Source organism: Leuciscus leuciscus (genome assembly GCF_965113295.1).
Source record: "Leuciscus leuciscus genome assembly, chromosome: 17".
Classification (NCBI taxonomy): Eukaryota; Metazoa; Chordata; class Actinopteri; order Cypriniformes; family Leuciscidae; genus Leuciscus; species Leuciscus leuciscus.
Genome location: NC_138741.1, coordinates 18172215 through 18193378, shown reverse-complemented (window position 1 = coordinate 18193378; position 21164 = coordinate 18172215). Strand labels below are relative to the sequence as shown.

General features: G+C 37.4%; 1 protein-coding gene across 5 annotated transcripts in view; it reads left to right on the top strand.

The window, feature by feature from the left end:
- ehbp1 (EH domain binding protein 1) overlaps positions 1–21164 on the top strand; it is a 140692-nt gene that overhangs the window by 8795 nt on the left and 110733 nt on the right. For all 5 annotated transcript variants that reach the window (XM_082142728.1, XM_082142727.1, XM_082142729.1 and 2 more), the window contains exons 3-5: positions 10759–10816; positions 11483–11578; positions 13416–13469. In XM_082142728.1, the coding sequence (XP_081998854.1) occupies positions 10759–10816; positions 11483–11578; positions 13416–13469 (208 nt within the window). The remainder of the gene's footprint in view (positions 1–10758; positions 10817–11482; positions 11579–13415; positions 13470–21164) is intronic.

Here is a 21164-nt window from a genome sequence, read left to right as displayed (position 1 = left end):
CACTAGTCTTATGAACAATGTGTGTTCAGCTACCATTTAAATGCCTTACTGTTCTTTAATTATCTTTGCAGTGATTGGCATTATGCTCCTGATGCTGTCGATAGAGCTTAAGTTGTATTGATCCAGAGTGTTCCTTAAATCATTTGATTAGCATTTCTCTGTAAGTGTTAAACTGGATCATGTGAGGAAATGACTGATGCTGTGTAGGAGGCAGAGAAGAGATGCAGATCTGTGTGTGTATGGGTGTGATTACACATGCTGAGCAGACTGTAGGTTTAATAAGGTCATGTAAGTGGCCAGGGAATCAGAGGGGGGTCATGATGTATAGCTTAGGTTTTATTGATCACCGCACCTCACAGTGAGCTGATCGGTGTTTCTTTCTCTCTCTCTGTGCTTTTGGGTTTGGATTAATATCTTCTGGATGCTGTCAGCCCTCATAATGAAGAATTCATGGTGTTATGCATCAATCAGTTTGAGTTAATGGAGTCCAAGCCCTTTCATGTGTCTCATGACGCTGGGTGTGTATGGTTGTTTGCTCTCTGGCTCACATTAAAGCCTTTCTTGTTAGCAGGACCAGATAAAGGGAGATTTTCAGCAACTTGAAATTACTCAGAGGAAATGATTGGTTTTGTAACCTTCAGTGATCTTGTATTGCACAGCTTTCAGTATGCAGGGTCATATTGTAGCCTTTAGTTTTGTGGTGTTTTATTTTTTCCCTGAAGTCCACATATAAAGTTTTATTGTGCCAGAAATGACATCATTTCTTTTTACACAAAGTTTTCTACCTGCTCTTTCATTTTTAGAATTTAACCGGCATATCTGTATCATGACGATAGGGAAGGACCTTTGCGTAATGAACATTAGAGTGTGTTTATATCTTAAATATCTTAAACATCTTCAGTGGTGTTCAAAAATAAATGGATAAAAGTAAAGGAACAAGAGGAATTTTGGGTCACCAGAATTGTTAATAAATGAGATTTTAAATGTAGATAAAAAGCATCCAGTAATGATTTGAATGAAAACCAGTGCAGGCACATTTAGATTTATTTCCTTTTAAGGCTACAAATCTACCATCTCTGTTTTTCTCTCTTTCTCTCTCTCCATTTGTGCGCTCGCTCATTGGATGATTACAGCACTGATTGCAGTTTTTCATGATGGCTTCAATAAAACAGGTTTTATTACTAACTCGTAAATTTAAAGTTCCATTACGATGAACTGGTGACTGCAGGAAGTGTGTGTCTGTGTGAAAGATCTGCCGGTCAGAAACAGCTGATATGATCATGTGGGAGTCAGTGAACTTTAGTTATACTGACTGATAATCCAGGGATCACAGTGCTACTTTTGGAAGAAACAATTGACAAAATGTTTACTTGCTATAAATGAATGTTTCTGAAGTGTTTCTTAAAACTAGAAGGCAACACTCCTGCTAAAGGATTCATGTTGCAAGTTAGGAAAGTTATGAATAAATATCTGTATAGGGCTGAAACTAACAATTCGTTTAGACTACAATAGTCTAATCTGTTGATTAATTTCAAAATTGTAAAATTGATGCTATATTTGTGCTATATTTGTGCTATACGTAGTGGGGAAAATAATAGTTTGAAAGCCTCTATGAACAGATCTGTTCTTCTGTTTTATAATTTACATTGAAGTAATGCCAGGTTCAGACTACATGATATCAGCCCGATTTTGGCACGATCCATTTGACTCAGAGTGTCGTGGTGATTTGTAAACAACAATGAGCGTTGGGATGCAACAATCGATCAATTTATCTTGTATAGCGTGTCATAGTGGACGACAGCCGATGCCGTGTCATCTCACCCTGTGATCTGTGTGGGTCCTAACGCTCCAGTTTAGTGATGGGGAAGCATTATACTGTCAAAAAGCACTGGGGACAGCAAGACGTTGTGCAGTGCCCAGGTTGTAAAAAAACTAGAGCTCAACCGATATGGATTTTTGGGGGGCCGATACCGATATTAGGGAGTAAAAAAAGCCAGATATCCATATATCTGCCGATATTATTTGTGTATATTATAATACAGTAGCAATATTATTTAATGTGTATATTATAGTACAGTACCAATCAAAAGTTTGGACACACTTTCCCATTCGTGTGTACAAACCTTTGACTGGGACTGTATATAGAATACAGTGTACATAAACAGAATATTATATATAAACACATTTTTTGCAATGACTCAAATGTGGTGATCAAACACTTGTGTGACAAAGATATGTAATGGAGGCAGGGTGAATGATAGAATGAGAATGATACATTTGAGCTGTAACCAAACTAATTTAGTTTGCATTGCATGTTCCATTCTATATTATATTCAAAATACTGTTGCATAATCTTCACTAATGACTTTGTCTTTTTATTTAGTCATGTTATATAGGCTAAAAAATAACTTATATCAATAAATATATTAAAAGTGTCACTGCAAAACCTTATTATCTTCTATTATTAGTCTTAATTCCTCTAGTCTCTACCAGTGGTGGAAGAAGTACTAAGATCTTTTACTAAAGTAAAAGTAATAATACCATAATGAAAACATGTTCAATTACATGTGTACTTTTACTTAAATACTATTTTAAATAAGTAGTCAGCAAAATGTACTAAATGTGAAACTACTCATTATGCAAAATGGCCCTATATAAAGTGTAATAATTATATAAATTATTGGAATATTGCTTGATGTTGTAACTTAACGTTATGGGCTGACACAGTGTATACACTGGATGCGGCAAAGCGCCCTCTGCAAAGCATTTGTCTTTTGTGTCAGTACATCATAAATAGAATGAAGCCGCTTGTCCACCAGCGTCTCGATTTCTGACGCGACGCCAAAGCCCATTCATTTCCTATGGAACTACGTCAGGCAGCAAAAACGCCCCCGCAAAGCATGATGGGTCGCGTCGCGTCGATTTGATCAACAGCGGCGCTGCAAAAAAGTATCTCGGTGGATACTTTATGCAAATGAGAGCGTCAAAACGCGGGGCAGCAGCCAATGGAAACTCGGCGGCGAGAATTTGTGTATGGCCGTTGCTATGGTTTTATATTTTTTTTTACATTTTTCCCGGCGCGAAAAGCAGCGAAAACGTCACAGGCGTCGCGTCGGAACAAAAATTGATCGGACGCTGGTGGACAAGCGGCTGAGGCATCAGTTTACTGTCGGAGATTTGTCGCGCCGCATCCAGTGTAGACAACATCACTGATTATAATGGGTTCAACTGTCTTTTGAAGCATCGCGCCGCTCGCGTCCGGTGTCTTAACGGTAAGTTGCTAACTAGTTACCAGTGCGGTGGTGGCTTGAGTCTGTTGAATGGTGTTTTAACGCTACGTTGTCACCTAGTTGGTGAGACACAGTGCTATGAAGTAAATACAACGAGCTTACTCGTTTGCTACATTAGCTAGCTAGCCATGTTTCATACCTTGCCAGCAGAGTGGAAGCTTATGTGTGCGCATCTTACACTGTGTCTGAAATGACCTCCTTAATGAAGTGAAAGGGTTGACTGGTGTCACTACAGTGACTTGGGTCTCCATTAGCAAACAATGGAGCGCGCTCTGCTGGACAAGCTACATAATTACACAACATGTTATCTGTGTTAGCCTATATGTTCTGTAAAAAAAAAAAAGTTCATACTGGCAGCATATCTGCATCAAACACATCGATGCCGATATATATGCGACAGGCTCATATCTAGGGCTGGGCATCGTTCAGAATTTTTCGATCCGGTGCCAATTTCGATACCTCAGTTTCGATACCGATTCCTAACGATACTTTTTTCGATACCATATGTTTTAAAATTAATTTCAACATCAACAAAAATACATTAAACACAAAGCTTTTATTTTCCACCTTAATTGTGAATCAAAACAGTTATCAAAATAAAATAAAAAATCTGGTAAAACTACTCACTTAGCATGTCCACAAAACGTATATTTTTCTCTTCGTTTTGGCCTTCCGTCCACACGGAGACGGCGTTTTTATTAATGAAAATGAAGCTTTTTTGAAAACGCACTCCATAGTGGATACATTTGAAAACGCGGCAATACATGAGAGCAGTTGCGTTTTAGACCAAACATACGGTGACTGCGTGCGACCTGGACCGCATCAGTGAATGGTGAGATATTTTACTAAATAAAATTATCCTGTCAGACGAATTGCGCGATAACTTCATTATTTATTTTTCCATCTGAATCATATCAGTGATCTTTGGTGGGGATTAACACATGCGCAGTAAGGTGAATTAAGCGTTTTCAGGCGTTTCTCAAAAGTTTCTCATCCACACTGAAACGTCCGAAAACGCCTGAAAACGCTAGTGTGGACGGAGAGCGTTTATAAACGAAAACGCCGTTTTCAAATGTATCCGGATTAATGTAGACATAGCCTAACATTAATAAAATGACTGCCTGTCAGTCAGTCATCAGGGGAGAGAAAACACCATTGTGGCTGCTTGTTTAGTAAGAGGAAGTGTAACGTCAACAGCACCGCGACCGCTTTCTGCTCGCCATTAAATTAATATCATATCGCAGCAAACGCTGTCTGCGTGAAGTTTTAAAAAACTGTTACCACACTTGAGACCAACCGTGACTCTCTGTGACTTCAGCAAAACTGCAAACAGTTTAATCCGTCCGCACCTCTCCGTGTGTGTGTGGGTCGGAGCTCCGCTCTTTGTCAATATGCAGAGAGGACAGATAAGCTTGCGCTTACGCGCTCAGATGGAACCGAAATTTGGCACCGAAAGATAAAGAATTTTTCGATACTCATAGAATTGGAGTATTTTTTTCGATACCATAAAAGTATCGAAGTTCGGTACCCAGCCCTACTCATATCGGCCAATTAAATCGGCAAACCGATAAATCGGTCGGGTTCTAAAAAAAACAAATCTGTGCCTTATGTATTGGATCCGACAGGAACAGGGCAACACACATCTGAGTAAATTTTTTTTGTTTATTCGATCCCTTTACAATCGCTGGAACTGTCAATCAAACAGCGCGTGTTTATCAGCGACTAAGTTCTGGACTCTCGCCAAAGCTCCCGTTATAATCAACTAATCTCTTACATCGTGTTTACACCATGGTTTGCACTGTTAATTATGATGAAAGTATTAGTGAGTGTGCAGAAATCGAGTTACAATGGCGAGATCACTGCATTCATGCGCTCAACATGTCTGTAATCGGCTACATGCTCATCACTGCAATCTTTCATGTCACAATTTAAACAAATTCTATAGATCTACATATAATGCATAAAATATATATGTGTATATATATATGTATATAATCTAAATATATCAACATTTTTCACAATTAGTTAACCTTGTAAGCTGTAATAGTAAAAATGTGCTAAAAGTTTTCGTAAGAGTTCCACATGTAATACTAGCTGTTTCATATGCAAAGATGTTAGCCAAGCACAGCAGTGGGCGTTTACACTGAAGTCTCACAGCAGACCGTCCCCTTAAAAAGTCTGGTATATTGGCTATATAAAACAATATAATGGGTCTGTGCGTCAGGTCTTAAAGTGACAGCAGCTTAATATATCGGCAGCCAAATTTAGATAATATTAAAACATATCTATATGACAGTTTTTCCCTATGGAATCGATGTCAAAATTGTGGCCAGGGAAAATGCAGCTGAATGGCTAGTAACTTTGGAAAACCACTAGCCACAGTAACTGAGCAAAACAGTTTGTCATGCCCTGCATACTAATATTATAAGTGCACCCCAGGAAACATAAAACAATGCAGTTCATTACCCCTTTAACTAATGTAGTTAACTAATGTTAACAAATTAAACCTTATTGTGAAGTGTTACCAATTTTATTTACATGTACCACAAACATTTTTAAGACAGATATGTTTTCTCTCTTTCACTTTATTCTAATAAATAATTTAAAACCAGGCCTACACAGATAGCCAAATCAATAACCTTCTCGTCTCTCTCTCTCTCTCTCTCTCTCTCTCTCTCTCTCTCTCTCTCAGCCGTATTGTATGGCAGTATTGTGTGTTCCAGATCTCCCGTTACAGGCTCTTTAGTGTGTTAATCTTAATATCACTTTGTTCCACTTGCTGCTTCTCTCTTTGTCTTGCTCTCTTTATTTATTCAGAGATCAGATCAGAGGAGGATTTCTGATTGACAGCGTCACTGTGTGTGTTTGTCACAAGTGTTAATTCCATTTTATTGATGGAGCTTTTTATTGCCTAGAGGTGATTGTGGAAGTCTTATTCCTCATTGATATTATTATTCTTTTTTTTTTTTCGTCCATCCGTTCTGAGTCAGGATGTGGTTCAGTCTGTCCGCTCCTCCTCTCGTGGCTTCTCATCCCTTCCTTTCCCTCCCTTTCCCTGTGGAGTCAGTCAGTAAGGTCACAGATTGTACAAGCATCTCTTCATAAACAGCATTTTATAGACCTGATGCATAAATATTAAAAACTGCACAAAAAGATCACAATCATTCAAACAACCACGCGATTTTACTCCTAAATAACAGTGAAACCGCTTCACAAACAGTCTTTTCAAACACAGTGTTATCTGTTGCGTGTTGGACAAAGAGGAAGGATACAATGGTTTTCAATGGGAAAAAGCCATCGAAAAGACGCATTCTGATCACAAGTGGTCCCATATCACCAGGTGTAAACAGCAATATCACCTGATCACCTGAGATGGATTTTAATGCCATATAAACTAAACACACGCCACCCTCGTTCTCGTTGTCTTTGTGTGTGATGGTGTGGAATAGCAGCTTTAGCGTTCGTGTTTGGGCAGCTGTGCTTCTAGTGCCCAGTGAAGGTTTTTCCTCCTTGGTTTGCCAGTCTGTCTGTCTTTATACCCTCTCTACCCGCCTCCACTTCCTGCTGATAACATCTCCTGCTGTGCGATGACCCACTTTGTTACTCCTTTTCTGTTTATTTATTAATGTCAGCCCTCCTCAAATCTACAGCTTTTGTTTTGCTGTAATCTGAAGTATAAATGATGTCTTGAGGTAGTTTGCCTCACAGAGACAATTAGTTTGTTGCAATGTTGTATTTAAAGAAATTTCTGTGGTTTTCTGTCTTTTATCTTTGTCTCTTTCTGCAATAGAAAGAATACTTTGTAAAGGCTCAAGATGATTATAAAACTTTCTCACACTCACAGCATTTTCCGCTGTTTTTTATGGGGGTCTTTATAGTTTATTAATGAGTGTTTTAGATCTACTTTTACTAGCTAGACAGATTACTTTCAGCTCTATTATAATCCTACAGAAAAGCAGTTTCCAGAATGTTTAGATCTTTAGAATTGAGCTTATTTTTGATAGGGTTTCCTGAAGTCTGGTTCTGGAAGTTCCTTAAAAACAAAGTATTAACATTATTAAGTAAACATTATTTATTTTTTTAAAAAGTCATAAAGACCCCCTGTGGTGAAAATCTAAATTTTAATGTTGTTTATATGTCTATGTGGTGTTTTTAATATGCTTTAACACAAACCATGTGCAAATTCATCACTCAACACTGTCTCAAAAACACGGTTTAAAATCGCAGTTGTTCTCTACGTCACAAATGCCGTCGTAACCAATCCTGTCACAATGGGGGCGGGCTTTAGCATATCATTAACTATGCTGCAAAGCAGGGGGTCTCAAGAGAAGCCAGGTTATCCAGGCGGGGCTCATTTGCATATTCATATAACCGCATATGAAGCAAGGGTGTAGAGTTACAGTCAAGTTATTTTAAGGCATGAAGATTTTTTTTTCACAGAATATAGCTAGTTTTAAAGCAGCAAAGCAAAAAGCATTAAATTACAATCAAGAAGCCAGAGGTGTTGTAGCCTTGTGTACAGTGCTTCACTTTTGACTCAAAGTATTTCTTCAAAGTACATAACATGCTATGTTTGGAAGTCTTATAGAGTTCTTATAGTAATAAAAGGTGTGAACATTTATAGACCTCCAGGCTATTGGTTTTAAACTCCTGGTTGACAGTCTTGGCTTCAGTCCTCTCACCTCAGATGTTGACAGGTTTCTATCAGCAGACACCGGCTAGGTGTAAGAAATACATAGCATGCCAGTGATGGAAACTGAGCAGTTTCACAGAGTTTTTGTGGAGGACAGTAGTTATGATGGACCTTGAAAGCACAGTCAAAAGAATGGATTTGACAGGTAAAGTAAATCTTAATGTATCTAGAGATGCATGACCTGAAGCCACAAATCAGAGCTAAAACAACTGGCCGACTTAAAGGGTCTGTAGGAATGGGTCTGAGAAATAAACTGTGCCTTAGGGAGCACAAGTGCAGAAATGAAATGTAAGAAATGAACCACGAAATTAGTTGCATGTGTGGTTCTTTCTGTTTTTGGCAGGTTGCTGGTGGGAATTTAGCAGGAAAAACATTTAAACAATAGGAAAACTGTGATGAAGTCCTGGTGAACATGTGTTGCATGTGTTTAAGTTTCAGATAGGTTTCAGTGATAGTGCATTGTAGAAATTGTTTGTGGAAAAATACCGGACTGGCCTCTGGTTCTAACCTTTGACGTAAAGCCAGCCAATCAAATTGGAACTGTGATTTTTCATTCAGAGTTTGCTATTTTGGTGTACAATATGTAGGCCTAGTAGATTGCCAGTCAACGGACTGGGTGTGCTATCTAAGGCTACAGGTTTATTAAAGGGATAGTTCACCAAAAAATGAAAATTCTGTCAGTAATTACTCGCCCTCATGTCATTTCAAACCTGTAAGACTTTCGTTTATCTTCGGAACACAAATTAAGATATTTGATTAAATCTGATTTCTGTCCCTCCGTTGACAGCTACGCAACTGACATTTTGACACTTCAACAAGTTCATAAAGAGATTAAACTAATCCATATGAATTGAGCGGTTTAGTAAATTTTCTGAAGAAACACAATCGCTTTATTTCAGATTGAATTTAGGCTTTTATTCACATATAAACATTGATTATTGTAGGAAAGAAAACATTATGACTATAAGAAAAGAGATGGAAACATCCAAAAGTGATGAAAATTAGATTTTCAAAAAGTATTGTGAAAAGAATGAAATGCATAATTTCAAAAATTGAGTAATGGGACAAAGAGGCCAGATGTTCATCTGAATGTGTAGTGTTTCTACTGTTCAAAAGTTTGGGTTAGTAAGATTTAAGTCTCACCAAGATAAAATATTTGATAAAAAATACACTAAAAACTGTAATATTATGAAATTTTATTGATATTCAAAATAACTGTTTTCTGTTTATAGAAACAAAAATATTCTGTTTCCTATGAAGGCAAAGCTGAATTTTCTGCATCATTACTCCAGTCTTCAGTGTCACATGATCCTTCAGAAATAATTCTAATAAGCTGATTTGGTGCTCAAGTCAAGAAGCATTTTGATGTGCTACTTAATAGTTTTGTGAAACCATGATACATTTATTCAGGATTCTTTGAACATAGTTCAAAAGAACCACATTTATTTTAAAAAGTTATTTTTTTTGTAACATTATACAGTAAATGACTTTACTGTCACTTTTGCTTATGTATCCTTGTTGAATAAAAGTTTTAAATCAGGGGGGGAAAAATCATTGTTTTTTTCACCGAACCATCCATAAGAGGAAACATCATGCCATTATGAAAAACTTTCTGATAAGATCATGTGCATCAGGGCCTGCAGTGGAGCATGTCAACTAGCCTAGAGGAAGCACACAAGTACTGAAAGTAGGGATGGAAATAGACAAGAAAAAAGAAAGGAGTTCAAGGAAAGAGTTTTGCTATTTCAGAGAGAGAGATGACCGAAAGCAGATTGTCTTTAATGCTCCATGTCACACACAGCATGCTGCCGTAGGGCAGGAGGGAAATGTGTGTCTTCTAGAAATGTAGAGACACAATGGACTATCTGTGCATGGTTTCTCTGTGATGCTCTCTCGTTGGTTTCCTGGACACAGTTTAAGTCTAGTCATTGGTTGAAATGCTGTCAGTGGTGATTCTCAATCTCCACGGAAAATCCTTTTTGGAGAGCACTGCCGTTTCTCTCTTCCTGGGAAACGGAACCGTATAGTAATCTAGAATAATCCAGATATGCATCAGGGGTTACTTTAGATGGGCTTAGATCCTGTCTGCTCCATGTTTGTAACAGTTTAGATGAGGACAGTGATGTTTCTTAAAATGAGACACACGCAGGACACATGCATAAACACACACCTGTCAGATTGCGGTCAAGCCTCTTACTGCTGGTAATCCAATTCAAGCTCATGAGTCCTGGATCGTGTGTGTGTGTGTGTGTGTGTGATTGTTCTCTCTCTCAGTTCTGCTTAGATGTACCGAAACCTTTTTGTCCTTCAGGTCTAACAGCCCATTTATCGTTAAACCTGTTGGTCTGTCCGTGAGTGTCGTCATTCATGTGTATTGTGAATGTTGTACTGTAAGGTGTATTTGTACTTTAGCGTGAGGGATGAATTTAGCATATAATGTGTTTCCTGTAGTAGAGGTCTTGCCACCTGAACTCCATTAACACATAAATCTTGTGCACACACACTTGCATCAAAAAAGCATTGAGTTTGTGTACTGCTGGGTTAGGCTGCGTGTGATATGGGTATGATTTGATCTGCAGCATCATTTCAACTTTGAACTCTTTCCTGAGAAGGCTGGTCATCATCTTCCTCTTTTATTTATCATCTTATCTTGTCCTTAGTTTGTATACAGTAGAGCTGAAATCGGAAGTCTTGGTAGTGTTTCAGTTATTGTGTTTGTTTATTTGCTTTTTTAGCACTGGTTGTATAATTTTTTTTCTTTTGTCCTTTTTTTAGGCAACCTGATAAGCTAGTTGTTGTCTGGACTCGGAGGAGCCGAAGGAAATCTTCCAAGGTGGGTACATGACAATGTTGAGCTACAATCATATTTCCTAGATCTGTAAATTCGACTAAACAAAACCAGACTAGTAGAGTAAGCGTAGTCAGACTCTGACATTATGGGTTTAGTTTGGCTGAAATTTTAATGTACGTACGTATAAATCTACATAATAATTTAGCTAATGTGAGGTCGGGACGCCACAATTCCGTTTGGTCCTGTTATTGGCTCAAAAATGACACACATCACCTAATGAACCATTCAAGTTTTTTTGTACCAACTTATGTATGCATCACTCCAACTTCACTGCAAAAAATTATTTCCTTACTAGGTGTTTTAGTCTTGTTTTCAATTACAAATATCTAAACATTCTTAAATCAAGATGCATTTACTTGAGAAGCAAAATGGCTCAAGATTTTAACTTTTGTTTTCATGCTTCATGCTGAAATCAAGAAAAAATATCTGCCAGTGGGGTAAAAAATATAGAAATTTTTTTTCAAGCTGGAAAATGACAAAAATACTGAGTAAGAAAATAATCTTTTGCAGTGTTTACGTAACAATGACTAGCTAGATTATTGTATAAAAACTAACTGTATATTTTGCGTGATTAAAGATGTTAGGTTTCATGTTGCATTTATTATAATCATGTTGTGTATCATGTAATCTTATTTATTTTGTTCGCAGTCTCATAGCTGGCAGCCTGGCATCAAGAACCCCTATAGAGGAGTGGTGGTGTGGCCGGTTCCAGAGAACATAGAGATCACTGTCACCCTATTTAAGGTACACACACACACAAACACACACACAAACACAAACACACACACAAACACAAACACACAAAAAACAACACTCTCTCGTTTAGTGGCCAAGTAGGCCTTGACGTTATTGGGGCCAGTTGTAGCAGTTGGCTGTTTTCCAGAAGCTGATTGGTTGGGATCTGCAGGTCTGCTGGTGTCTAGACATCCTGATTCCACACTGATTTAACTGCGATAGTCCAGGATTTTAACTCCCTTCTCAAATGTGTGTGCAGCAGAAACTGACACGGCAGTAGGAAGCGTGTGCTCTGTATTTTAGTCTTTTTGAGATGCCGGTCAGCAGATTTTTCCATCTGGCACGAGAGAAGTGAGACCTTACATCCTGAATTGTCAGACCCAGGTGCAGCTACACAGGAAGTGCATCTGTTTGACGCATAAAGAGAAAGAGCAGTTTGTAGATCTGAGGTTCCTTATGTTGACAGTAGAGGATTTTAGATGACAGCACTCTTGACTCAGATGACATTTCAGTTCATACATTTTCAGCTGTTCAGTTTCCCAGTGGCAAAATTAGCTTTAAATAATTGTATCTTTATATATAATATGTAGTCTGCATGCATAAATAATATGTATAGTATGTAATCTTTCAAATATTGTTATACTTAATTTGTATGCACGCAAAATTTTTATATTATATGTAACAATTTATTTTATGTATGATCATTCTTGTATGTTATTTATATATTTATGTAAATATTTTCATTTTTCAAATATATTTCCTAGAATAAAGTCTAATAATATATTTTATATATGATCATATATTTTAGATTCTGATCATATCTACCATAAATAAGATTGAATATATCAGAAATAATGTGCAAATAAAAATGTAAAATGTATTTTAATAAACCATTAAATAAATTAACATGTATGATGACATTTTTATTTCATCATTTCATCAGCTTTAATGTCCTCAGTGGCAAAAGCACTAACTTAAGACCGACACACACACACACACACACACACACACACACACACACACACACACACACACACACACACACACACACACACACACACACACACACACACACACACACACACACACACACACACACACACACACACACACACTGACAGGCTGACCTGGTGTTGCATATCCTCTAACATTCTCCACATTGTGTTTACAAAGGTCACACACACAAAGTGCTTGTCCAAACATTTTCCTTATCGGCCTTGGTCTCTGCAAACCTACTCAGTGTCATGTTCAACTACATCTCCCAGAGTTCATTGCAGTGGACCAGTTTGGCATTCGTGAGTTCATGAATGTTTCATTTGTGTACCGCCAACCATGCGGTCAGCTGACCGGGACAGTTCTAGAACAACAGAAGAGCAGCTCAGGTGAAGCTGTATGCATGTGTACCTTCATACGTGTAACGTGCCGTGCATGTTTAGCTGACCAATATACTTGGTTCAGCTTTGAATAGGCTCAAGACAGGTGAATGTGAGAAAAGTGTATCACTGTGATTTGATATTATTGTATGCTGTTGATAGACAGACAGACAGATGTGCATCATATCCTCTTTGACAAAAATTCACTGTTTTGGTCATTATATTATTGATGCAATCAGATAAAGCTTTGGATAAGTCATTTATGAAAGTGCCTCTGCATTCATCATATGTTTTACATAACAAGAAAGGAAATGCAAATCTTGTTTTGTTCTGTAGAGATGGATTTGATCTGTGGAGTTGCTGTTTCCAAATATCTCTGCTGCCAAAGACATTATACTGAGACCGTCTTTAATGAGATTCCACTTTCATTTTTTTAATGCCATCAAATTAATCCTCACATTTTTGTTTTTTAGGATCCCCACGCAGAGGAGTTTGAAGACAAAGAGTGGACATTTGTCATCGAAAATGTGAGTGCTTTTTTTTTACCCTCTTGTGGTTCTGGTGATTTCTGCTATGTGCAGCCTGACATCTAGTGGTCAAATGGAGTCATCACACTACTGTTACAGTTTCAGTTTCAGGATGAAGAATGACTGATTTAAGGCAGATGTTTGTGTCATATCATGTTGTTCTTTGTTGGTTCCTCACCATTGTACACTAGTTGTTGTAAGAGTTCATGTGGTTTCAGATTTAACAGATAATTGACAGGTGGTTCTATAGTTTGGCTGAACTAGTGTTCATTTTGTCAGCAATTTTTTTATTTAGTCTTAGCCCCGTGTCAAATGTTCTTTTTATTTACTAAAGATCTGAGTCTGAACTAAAACTTAATCAATGATTGTTGTCTTTTGAGTAATTTATTTGTACATTTCCTCAGAATTATAAGCACAAATTAAAATGTCAACTCATTTGCCTGGTTTATTTGATATAATCTAGTATACTGATTTAGTATAGGCTATTTATCATGTAAATGAACATACTCTCTACATTATAAACTGGTAAAACAAAAAACTTCTCAATAATTAAAAGTGAAATTCCTAATAGTACCAATAATTCCAAATTACAACAAAGTTTTTCTATTAAAACAACAGCAAAAAAGATTTTGTATTGCCACACAGAGTGTAAGTGCATTTATTCAGTAACCAAAATAACCGCAGTTATTTTGCGTAAGTGCATTTATTCAGCAACCACATTTGCAAACAATATAGTCTAGATCCACGTTTAGATTTATTACAGTTCATCACTGAGAGAAGAATTGATCGCAGGTTTAGTCGCAGCAAAAAGCGCAGGCGGCTCGCGAAGGAACAGACTGACTTTTCACAAGATGTAAAATAAGTCTCTGATGTCCCCAGAGTGTGTATGTGAAGTTTTAGCTCAAGATAATTTTTTACAGCATGTTTAAATTGTCACTTTTTGGTGCTCAGAAAAACGCGCTGTTTTAGTGTGTGCCCTTTAAATGCAAATAAGCTGCTGCTGCACGGCACAGGGGGCGGAGCTTCATGAGCTCGCGCTCAGTCTCAGGACAATTTCATCTCACAGAATGATGATAATATCAGAAACTCTCAGTAACGGTGTTAATTTCGACCCGGAGTCGGACAATAATGCCTACAGAGTCAGAGTGCTGTATGGAGATAGAACAGGTATAGTTTAGTTTAATTACGGTTATAACGTATTTGTCATTTGCTTGTATGTATCCACTATTAATAGCCTACAAGTCTGCTGTTTTGGACCAGGGCCGATCAAAAATATACTGATGAGTTTAATAAAGTTTATTGTACATAACGCAAAAGATGAAGCGTCAGTTTTACTCCAGAAAATCACCGTAAGCGCTGAGTAAACACAGGATAAGAAGTGCGTAAGTACATAAATGAATTTCGGTAGAGTTGAGGGAGCATTTTCTTTGAAAACAAAATAATTCCACCTCGTCTTCAGCGGCTGCCTCAGATTTCGGGAGTAAATGGAGAGAGAGCTATGTGGATTTAATACATCCAGCCATGAGCCACACAACACCTACAACGCTTGGGAGACATTCTGTCAGTGCAGCAATGCTCGCTGTGAACTCGATCAGGGCGTGTCTATGTTAAAACGGCAGTGTCTGTCAACACTCGTGGGCGGGGCCTGTGCTGTAGTGACGTCACTAAAGCCGCATTCTGAAAACAGGTCGTTGGGAGACACTGCTGATGATTTATGGGGATTAATAAAAAAGGAGTGAGTTGATTTTTATCACTATTGGGTGGTTGTGTACACAGACTGCCAACACACATTTATGTCCAAACAGCATGCAAAAGTGAATTTTGCATAATAGGTCCCTTAAGCAGAATATCTCAATGGAGGTGGCTAAACTCCAGCTTACTTGTTTGATCAAGTAAAACACTGGGCAGAAAATGTAAATTCAAAATCTTGACATCTGGCCGCCGCAAGCATGAAAGCTCGTAGTAGAAGTTTGTAGAGGAGTTTGTAATGTACTACTTATTGTCGTCTCGTCATCGTCTCGTCTTAGTCATGGGAAAAAAGCTCGTTGAACATTTTCTGTCATAGTTTTCTGTGATGCTAACTATTTAGATTAATTTGCCTTTTGTCTGGGATTAAAAGGCTGTTTTATCAGAACCAGATCTAGCTTTTATTTGAGCACAAATTATTAATACAAATACGATTACAGGGCTCGCAAAATCGCCTGCCCGACGTCCCGAGGCTATTGTGTTTTCCAGTCGGGCTACCAAAATGCATAACCGGCCTGCACTATCTGAAATAGTGTTCGCCAGCGCGTTCTTCATCTTCAATCCGCAGCGGCGCCGAGCAGAGCGAACGTCAGAAACAGAGGACAGGGTGTGTGTGTGTGTGTGTGTTCATCTGAGTCTCATTGGTCTGTGGTGCTCGTCAATGTCAGAAATTTTTAGATGACCAATCAAATCAAAGTAGGCGGGCTTTATGTTCACAAAAGCTTCTGAGCGCGAATTTGATCTGAGCGACTCGACGCTTCAGTTAAAGGTCAAGTGCGAGATAAGATGTAAGTAGCTAAACTTAACATTCATATTTGACAGCTTTTTTAGGTCATAAATGTGAAACGAATGACAAAAATAATCAGGCAAATTAATATACTTTTGTCGAATTTCGCCAATTTGAACTGAAAATAGGCCTATGTAATGTGACTAAATTTTACGTTAGTTTACTGTCATTGTGAGGGGACATTAACAGAACATTAACAAAGCCGTTTTCATGTTAGGCACAAGATTAATAATGAATGTGTACATGTTGAGAATTAATATACAATTTGTAGCCTTCAGTAAATTAAAAAAGTTCAGCTTTAGGTGGGGAAGAGACAGGGCAAGATGAGGAGACTGAGAGAAAAAGAAAGAGTGATGTATAAGAAGTGAGAGCAGGTATCATCTACTGCCTGCTAACATGGTTTTAAAGCTATTTCTTATCCTTTTTTGGATCAGAGAAATAAAACATTTGAACCCCCTAATAACCTTAAATGTAGGACCTCTTTGATTATAAAGCCCTGTCTACGGCCCTGTATTAGGAATAAGATCAATAATGAATGTGAACATATTGTGAATGAATTTAATAAACTTAGTTAGGCTACCTAGCTTTCCTAGTAGCTTTCAGTAAATTAATGCATCTAAGAAAATGATTCATAAATCAATCAGTTGACCCTTTGTTTACTTCACTGACAGACAAAAATGAAAAGCCTATATTAGTCAAAGCTCAGCTTTAGGAGGGCAAGTGACAGAGCAAGAGAAATCAAAGAGAATAGGAGTGTGATGCTGATGAGGAGAGAAAAATAATCAGCTGCCCACTTACATGGTTTTAAAGCTATTGTTATCCATTTTTATTTTTTTTTGGCCTTCAAAACATCTTAAAATGCACATATGTAGATCAGAGAAATAAAAAATTTCTCGGGGGTGCCCCCGACCCAAGCATATCTCACATTCGGGACCTCAGTGATGAAAAAACCCTTCCATCTGCATATTAATGAAACAAGTTAATAGTGAGTATTAGACCCTAAACTAAAGAGTTACTTATTTTTTATCATACCCTCATTGGGGGCTGAGCCACAGACATGACTGATTCATGTTCCATACTGGTCACACAAATTTCAGTTTATTTAGAACCAGATGCATATTTGTTGATATTTGTGTTTTGAAAAAGTTTTTGATTCATTGTTTTGACTCCTAACCAATACTCTACATTAAAAATTTTAGTCTTTTTATATGGGCTAGTAAAATTCATTTCGGGCTACCAAAATCTGAAGAGTGCCTGCCCGAAGGGCTACCAGCGATTTAGAAATTTTGCGAGCCCTGGATTACTTAATTCTGTTAAGTGTCTTTTGCCTTCTAGAAAATGACCAGATGTTTTGCGCTTAAAGTCTGTCGATTGTTGGAAGCATTTTTCTTGAGACTTTGTGACTCGGATGCTTTTAGATGTCCAAGACTGATGCTGCTGGTGTAGATCTTTACAGTGCAACTGCTGTAGGACAGGACTGTTCAGAAACACTGCTGTTCTTGGCATCTGGTTGGCTAATTGTCTTGTGGCTTGTCAGACCATACTTTCATGAAATGGCAGAGGCAGAGATTCTGGGACATGTGCTGTGCAAAACGTCAATTAGTAATGTTATCTTTGTATGATGTTGCCGTTTGCCTTCTGATTAGGCATCAGTGAACACCACGAACTGTGAGTTTGGTGGTCGTGTCAGAGCTGTGTTTGGGTAGACTGTTTTCTTTTGCTGCAGAAGAACAAGCTAAAAGTTTCCTCTGTCGTCTTATGTTCATCTATCTTCACTTCTCTCCTGCAGTTTCATTACACAGTTATTTCAATTACACAATTGATACTCACATTTTCAGAATGACATGGATTTTTCTAAATTAATGCTTTTATTCATCAAGGCCAGATTAAATTGATCAACATTGATAGTAAAGACATGTATATAAAATTACAAAAGATTTCCATTTTAAATAAATGCTGTTCTTTTGAACTTTCTATGAATCGAAGAATCCTGAAAAAAACGTTTTATAAATGTTTTCCACTTTGATAATAAAAAGAAATGTTTCTTGAGCAGCAAATCAGCATACTAGAATGATTTCTGAAGGATCATGTGATGCTGAAAATCAGTTTTGCATCACAGGAATAAATTCCATTTTAAAATATATTAAAATAGAAAACCGTTATATTATTATGTGTTTTTTTTTTTTTATCAAATAAATGCAATCTTGGTGTCAGAGCATAAGAGACTTCTTTTAAAACATTTGTAAAAAATTAATTACCAACCCCAAACTTTGAACAGTACCAGCAATGTAGCGTACTACGGTTTGGAGCAGACTGATTTGTTTGTATTCTGTAGAGTTTATATTACACTAGTTTTCCATTCTGAACATGACATCTGTGTGTGTCTCTAGAGAGAGGTTGTTTAGATCCACAAACATGGGCACCAGTCCAGACAGGGCTCTCTATCCATCTGTCTGCTCAGCAGACACATACACAAACATCGACACACAATAATAAAGTCACATCACCGGTCCAATGTAAGTGTCTCCAGCGCTGGCAAGCTCTCATTAATGTCTCTTAATCAGCATAAACACTCATGCAGTTCTCTGTGTGCGATGTGAAATGAATGGATGATATGGTATTCCTGTGTATTTGAGTTAGAGTGGTGGGAGAGGAGGGTGGGAACACAAAGCATGAGATCTGAATTCCTCCTGTCCATACACACCTCACTAATAACAGACTGATCAAAGACATGCCTGTCATCTGACACCAGCAATGAGACGAGAAGAGATCCACACACACCAGGTTCCCACAAAATCCCTCAAATTCCTCTATCCAAAAACAAACAAAAACACTGGCCACAAACTCACTCTTTCCTCACACACGCACGCACCTCAACACTAACTTGAAGTTAGGTACTTAACCACATTTCAAACATTTTGAAATTTGAATGTCTTTTTTCAAACATACAAAAGATGTATCAGCATAAAATACTATATTTATTTCCATCAGAAATATGTTGAAACAAAATTGTGAATATATATATATATATATATATAAGTATATGTATGTATAATTTAAACTTTTTTTTTTTTTTTTTATAAAGTTGTGAATAGTTATAATTGACAATCAAAAAACCTGTTTTGGAACTTTTTTTAATTCTGCACACTGGTTCATTCTACCCTGCGCTCCTGCCTGCTGTGAGAAACTAGGAGGAAAACAGAAGAAAGAATGAGAGAGGGATAGAAAGAGAGGAGTATAAAGGGGGGAAAGAAAAGAGAGCATTCCAAGAGAGGCCGACATCAAAGCTCCTTGAACTGCTCTATTTGGCACCACATTTCTCTGTGTGTGTGTCTGAGAGAAAACAGTGGCTGCATTTCTAGCCATTTTCAGTCTTTATTCATATCAGAGTCTTGTGTTCTGGTTCACTCTGGGTTTAAACCTGCAGAGTTGTGTCTGTAGTTTGTTTCTGCATTACTTCTGTATTTGTGGAAATTGTTGTTTTTACCATTTGTTTCTTCTCAAAAGTTCAGACTAGTGAGAAAAGTCTCATCCTGGACTATTCTTCTGTGATGTTTCCTTTAAAGTGCATAATGGAAAAATGGATAAATGGAAAATCAGAGCTGTACAAATTATAATTCACCAAAAGCTCTGTCATCATTTACTTTGTCAACTGTTTCAGTATGGAAAAAGAGTTGAAAATTCCTCAGTCTCATTGTCTGTTCGTTCCATGGAAAAAAACTGAGTTAATAATGTCAGTATTGTCATTTTTGGTGAACTATTTCTTGTTCATGTCCTCCTCCTCCAGCCACTAGAGGGCAGCGTGTGATTGTCTGAAAATAGGTTCACAATAAGTTCACAAGTCCTGGATTCTTGAAATGGATTAGATATAGTAAAGGAGTAAGAGGAAAGATGAAAAAATGTGAAGAAAATATATAGATTCTAAGATAAAACAGGATAAACACATTTGTCGAAGAAGAACGTTTCACTTCCTGTTGTTCTTGTACACTTGTTCCTTCACTTCCTGTAGTTCTGAAGCTTGGTCTTCAGGGGTCTGCCACTCTAAAACAAATACACAATTTAGCTTGTTTTGTTTTTAGAGTAAGAGAATTTGCCAAATTCCAGACCAGTTCTTTCTGTATTTCTCTCTCTCTCTTTCTCTCTCTTTTATTTCTGTCTTTCTCTCGCTCTCTCTTTCTGATGATCTGCTGCCTTTTGTGGCCACTTTAAATGTCCAAAACATTTAAAGTCATTTCCACCTCAGTTCTCCTTTGCCCTGGGGTCCTCACCACGGGCTTGGTCTGCGGCGGGAGCACATTACGTGGGCTACTGGTCCACACGCTGCCCCTGGTCCCGCGCTTCTCTGGAGACCACACAGAATAATTCAGCCACCCAGCCAGGCATGCTGAGCAAAGCTGGTGTGGAGAATGAAATAGAAAAGTTTGTGTGTGTCTCTTCAGGGATTAATCTCAACTGAATGTAACTGGCTCTCAACTTTTATTGCTGCTTTGCTTTGTGTAATTTTGTCAGAGAGAGTCAGACGCACACAGATTTCACTTCAAATGGAATATTAACCTGCACAACCTTATGGAGGATTTCAGTCAATTATTATTAATTTTTATTTATTTCCAAGATGGTCTGCAGTTTTAAGTCTGATTTTGAGAATTATTTTTATGTTGTGGCTGATAACGGATATTAAAATTCTGTACTATATTGTCTACATAAATTAAGAATGAAAAATGCTAAAAACTAAAACGGAGTGTTTCAAACTAAATTCAAGAATCACAATTATAATGTAAATGTACAGTATAAATATGGACATTTGCTTTTAACAGATTAGATTTATTTTAAATAAGTGGGCCTATTCAATTATGGAAAAAGTACTGTAAATGTAAACATTGCGATGCTAAATTTTCTGTAAATGTTGAATGGTTTTATTAATATTTTCATTCCAAATATTTTTTTTTGCCTGTTTTCTTTTCTTTTTTACCAATACTTTATTGTATTTCTTACGAACAAGGCTATCAGTATTAGCACTGACAAATTTTCACAAAATTACTTCAACACGGAGGACATAACTGATAACAAATACCAAACAGATATACAGAAGAGAAACTGCACATATACAGAAGGACTAATAAAATAATAATAATAATAATAATAATAATAATAAAAAAATTAAA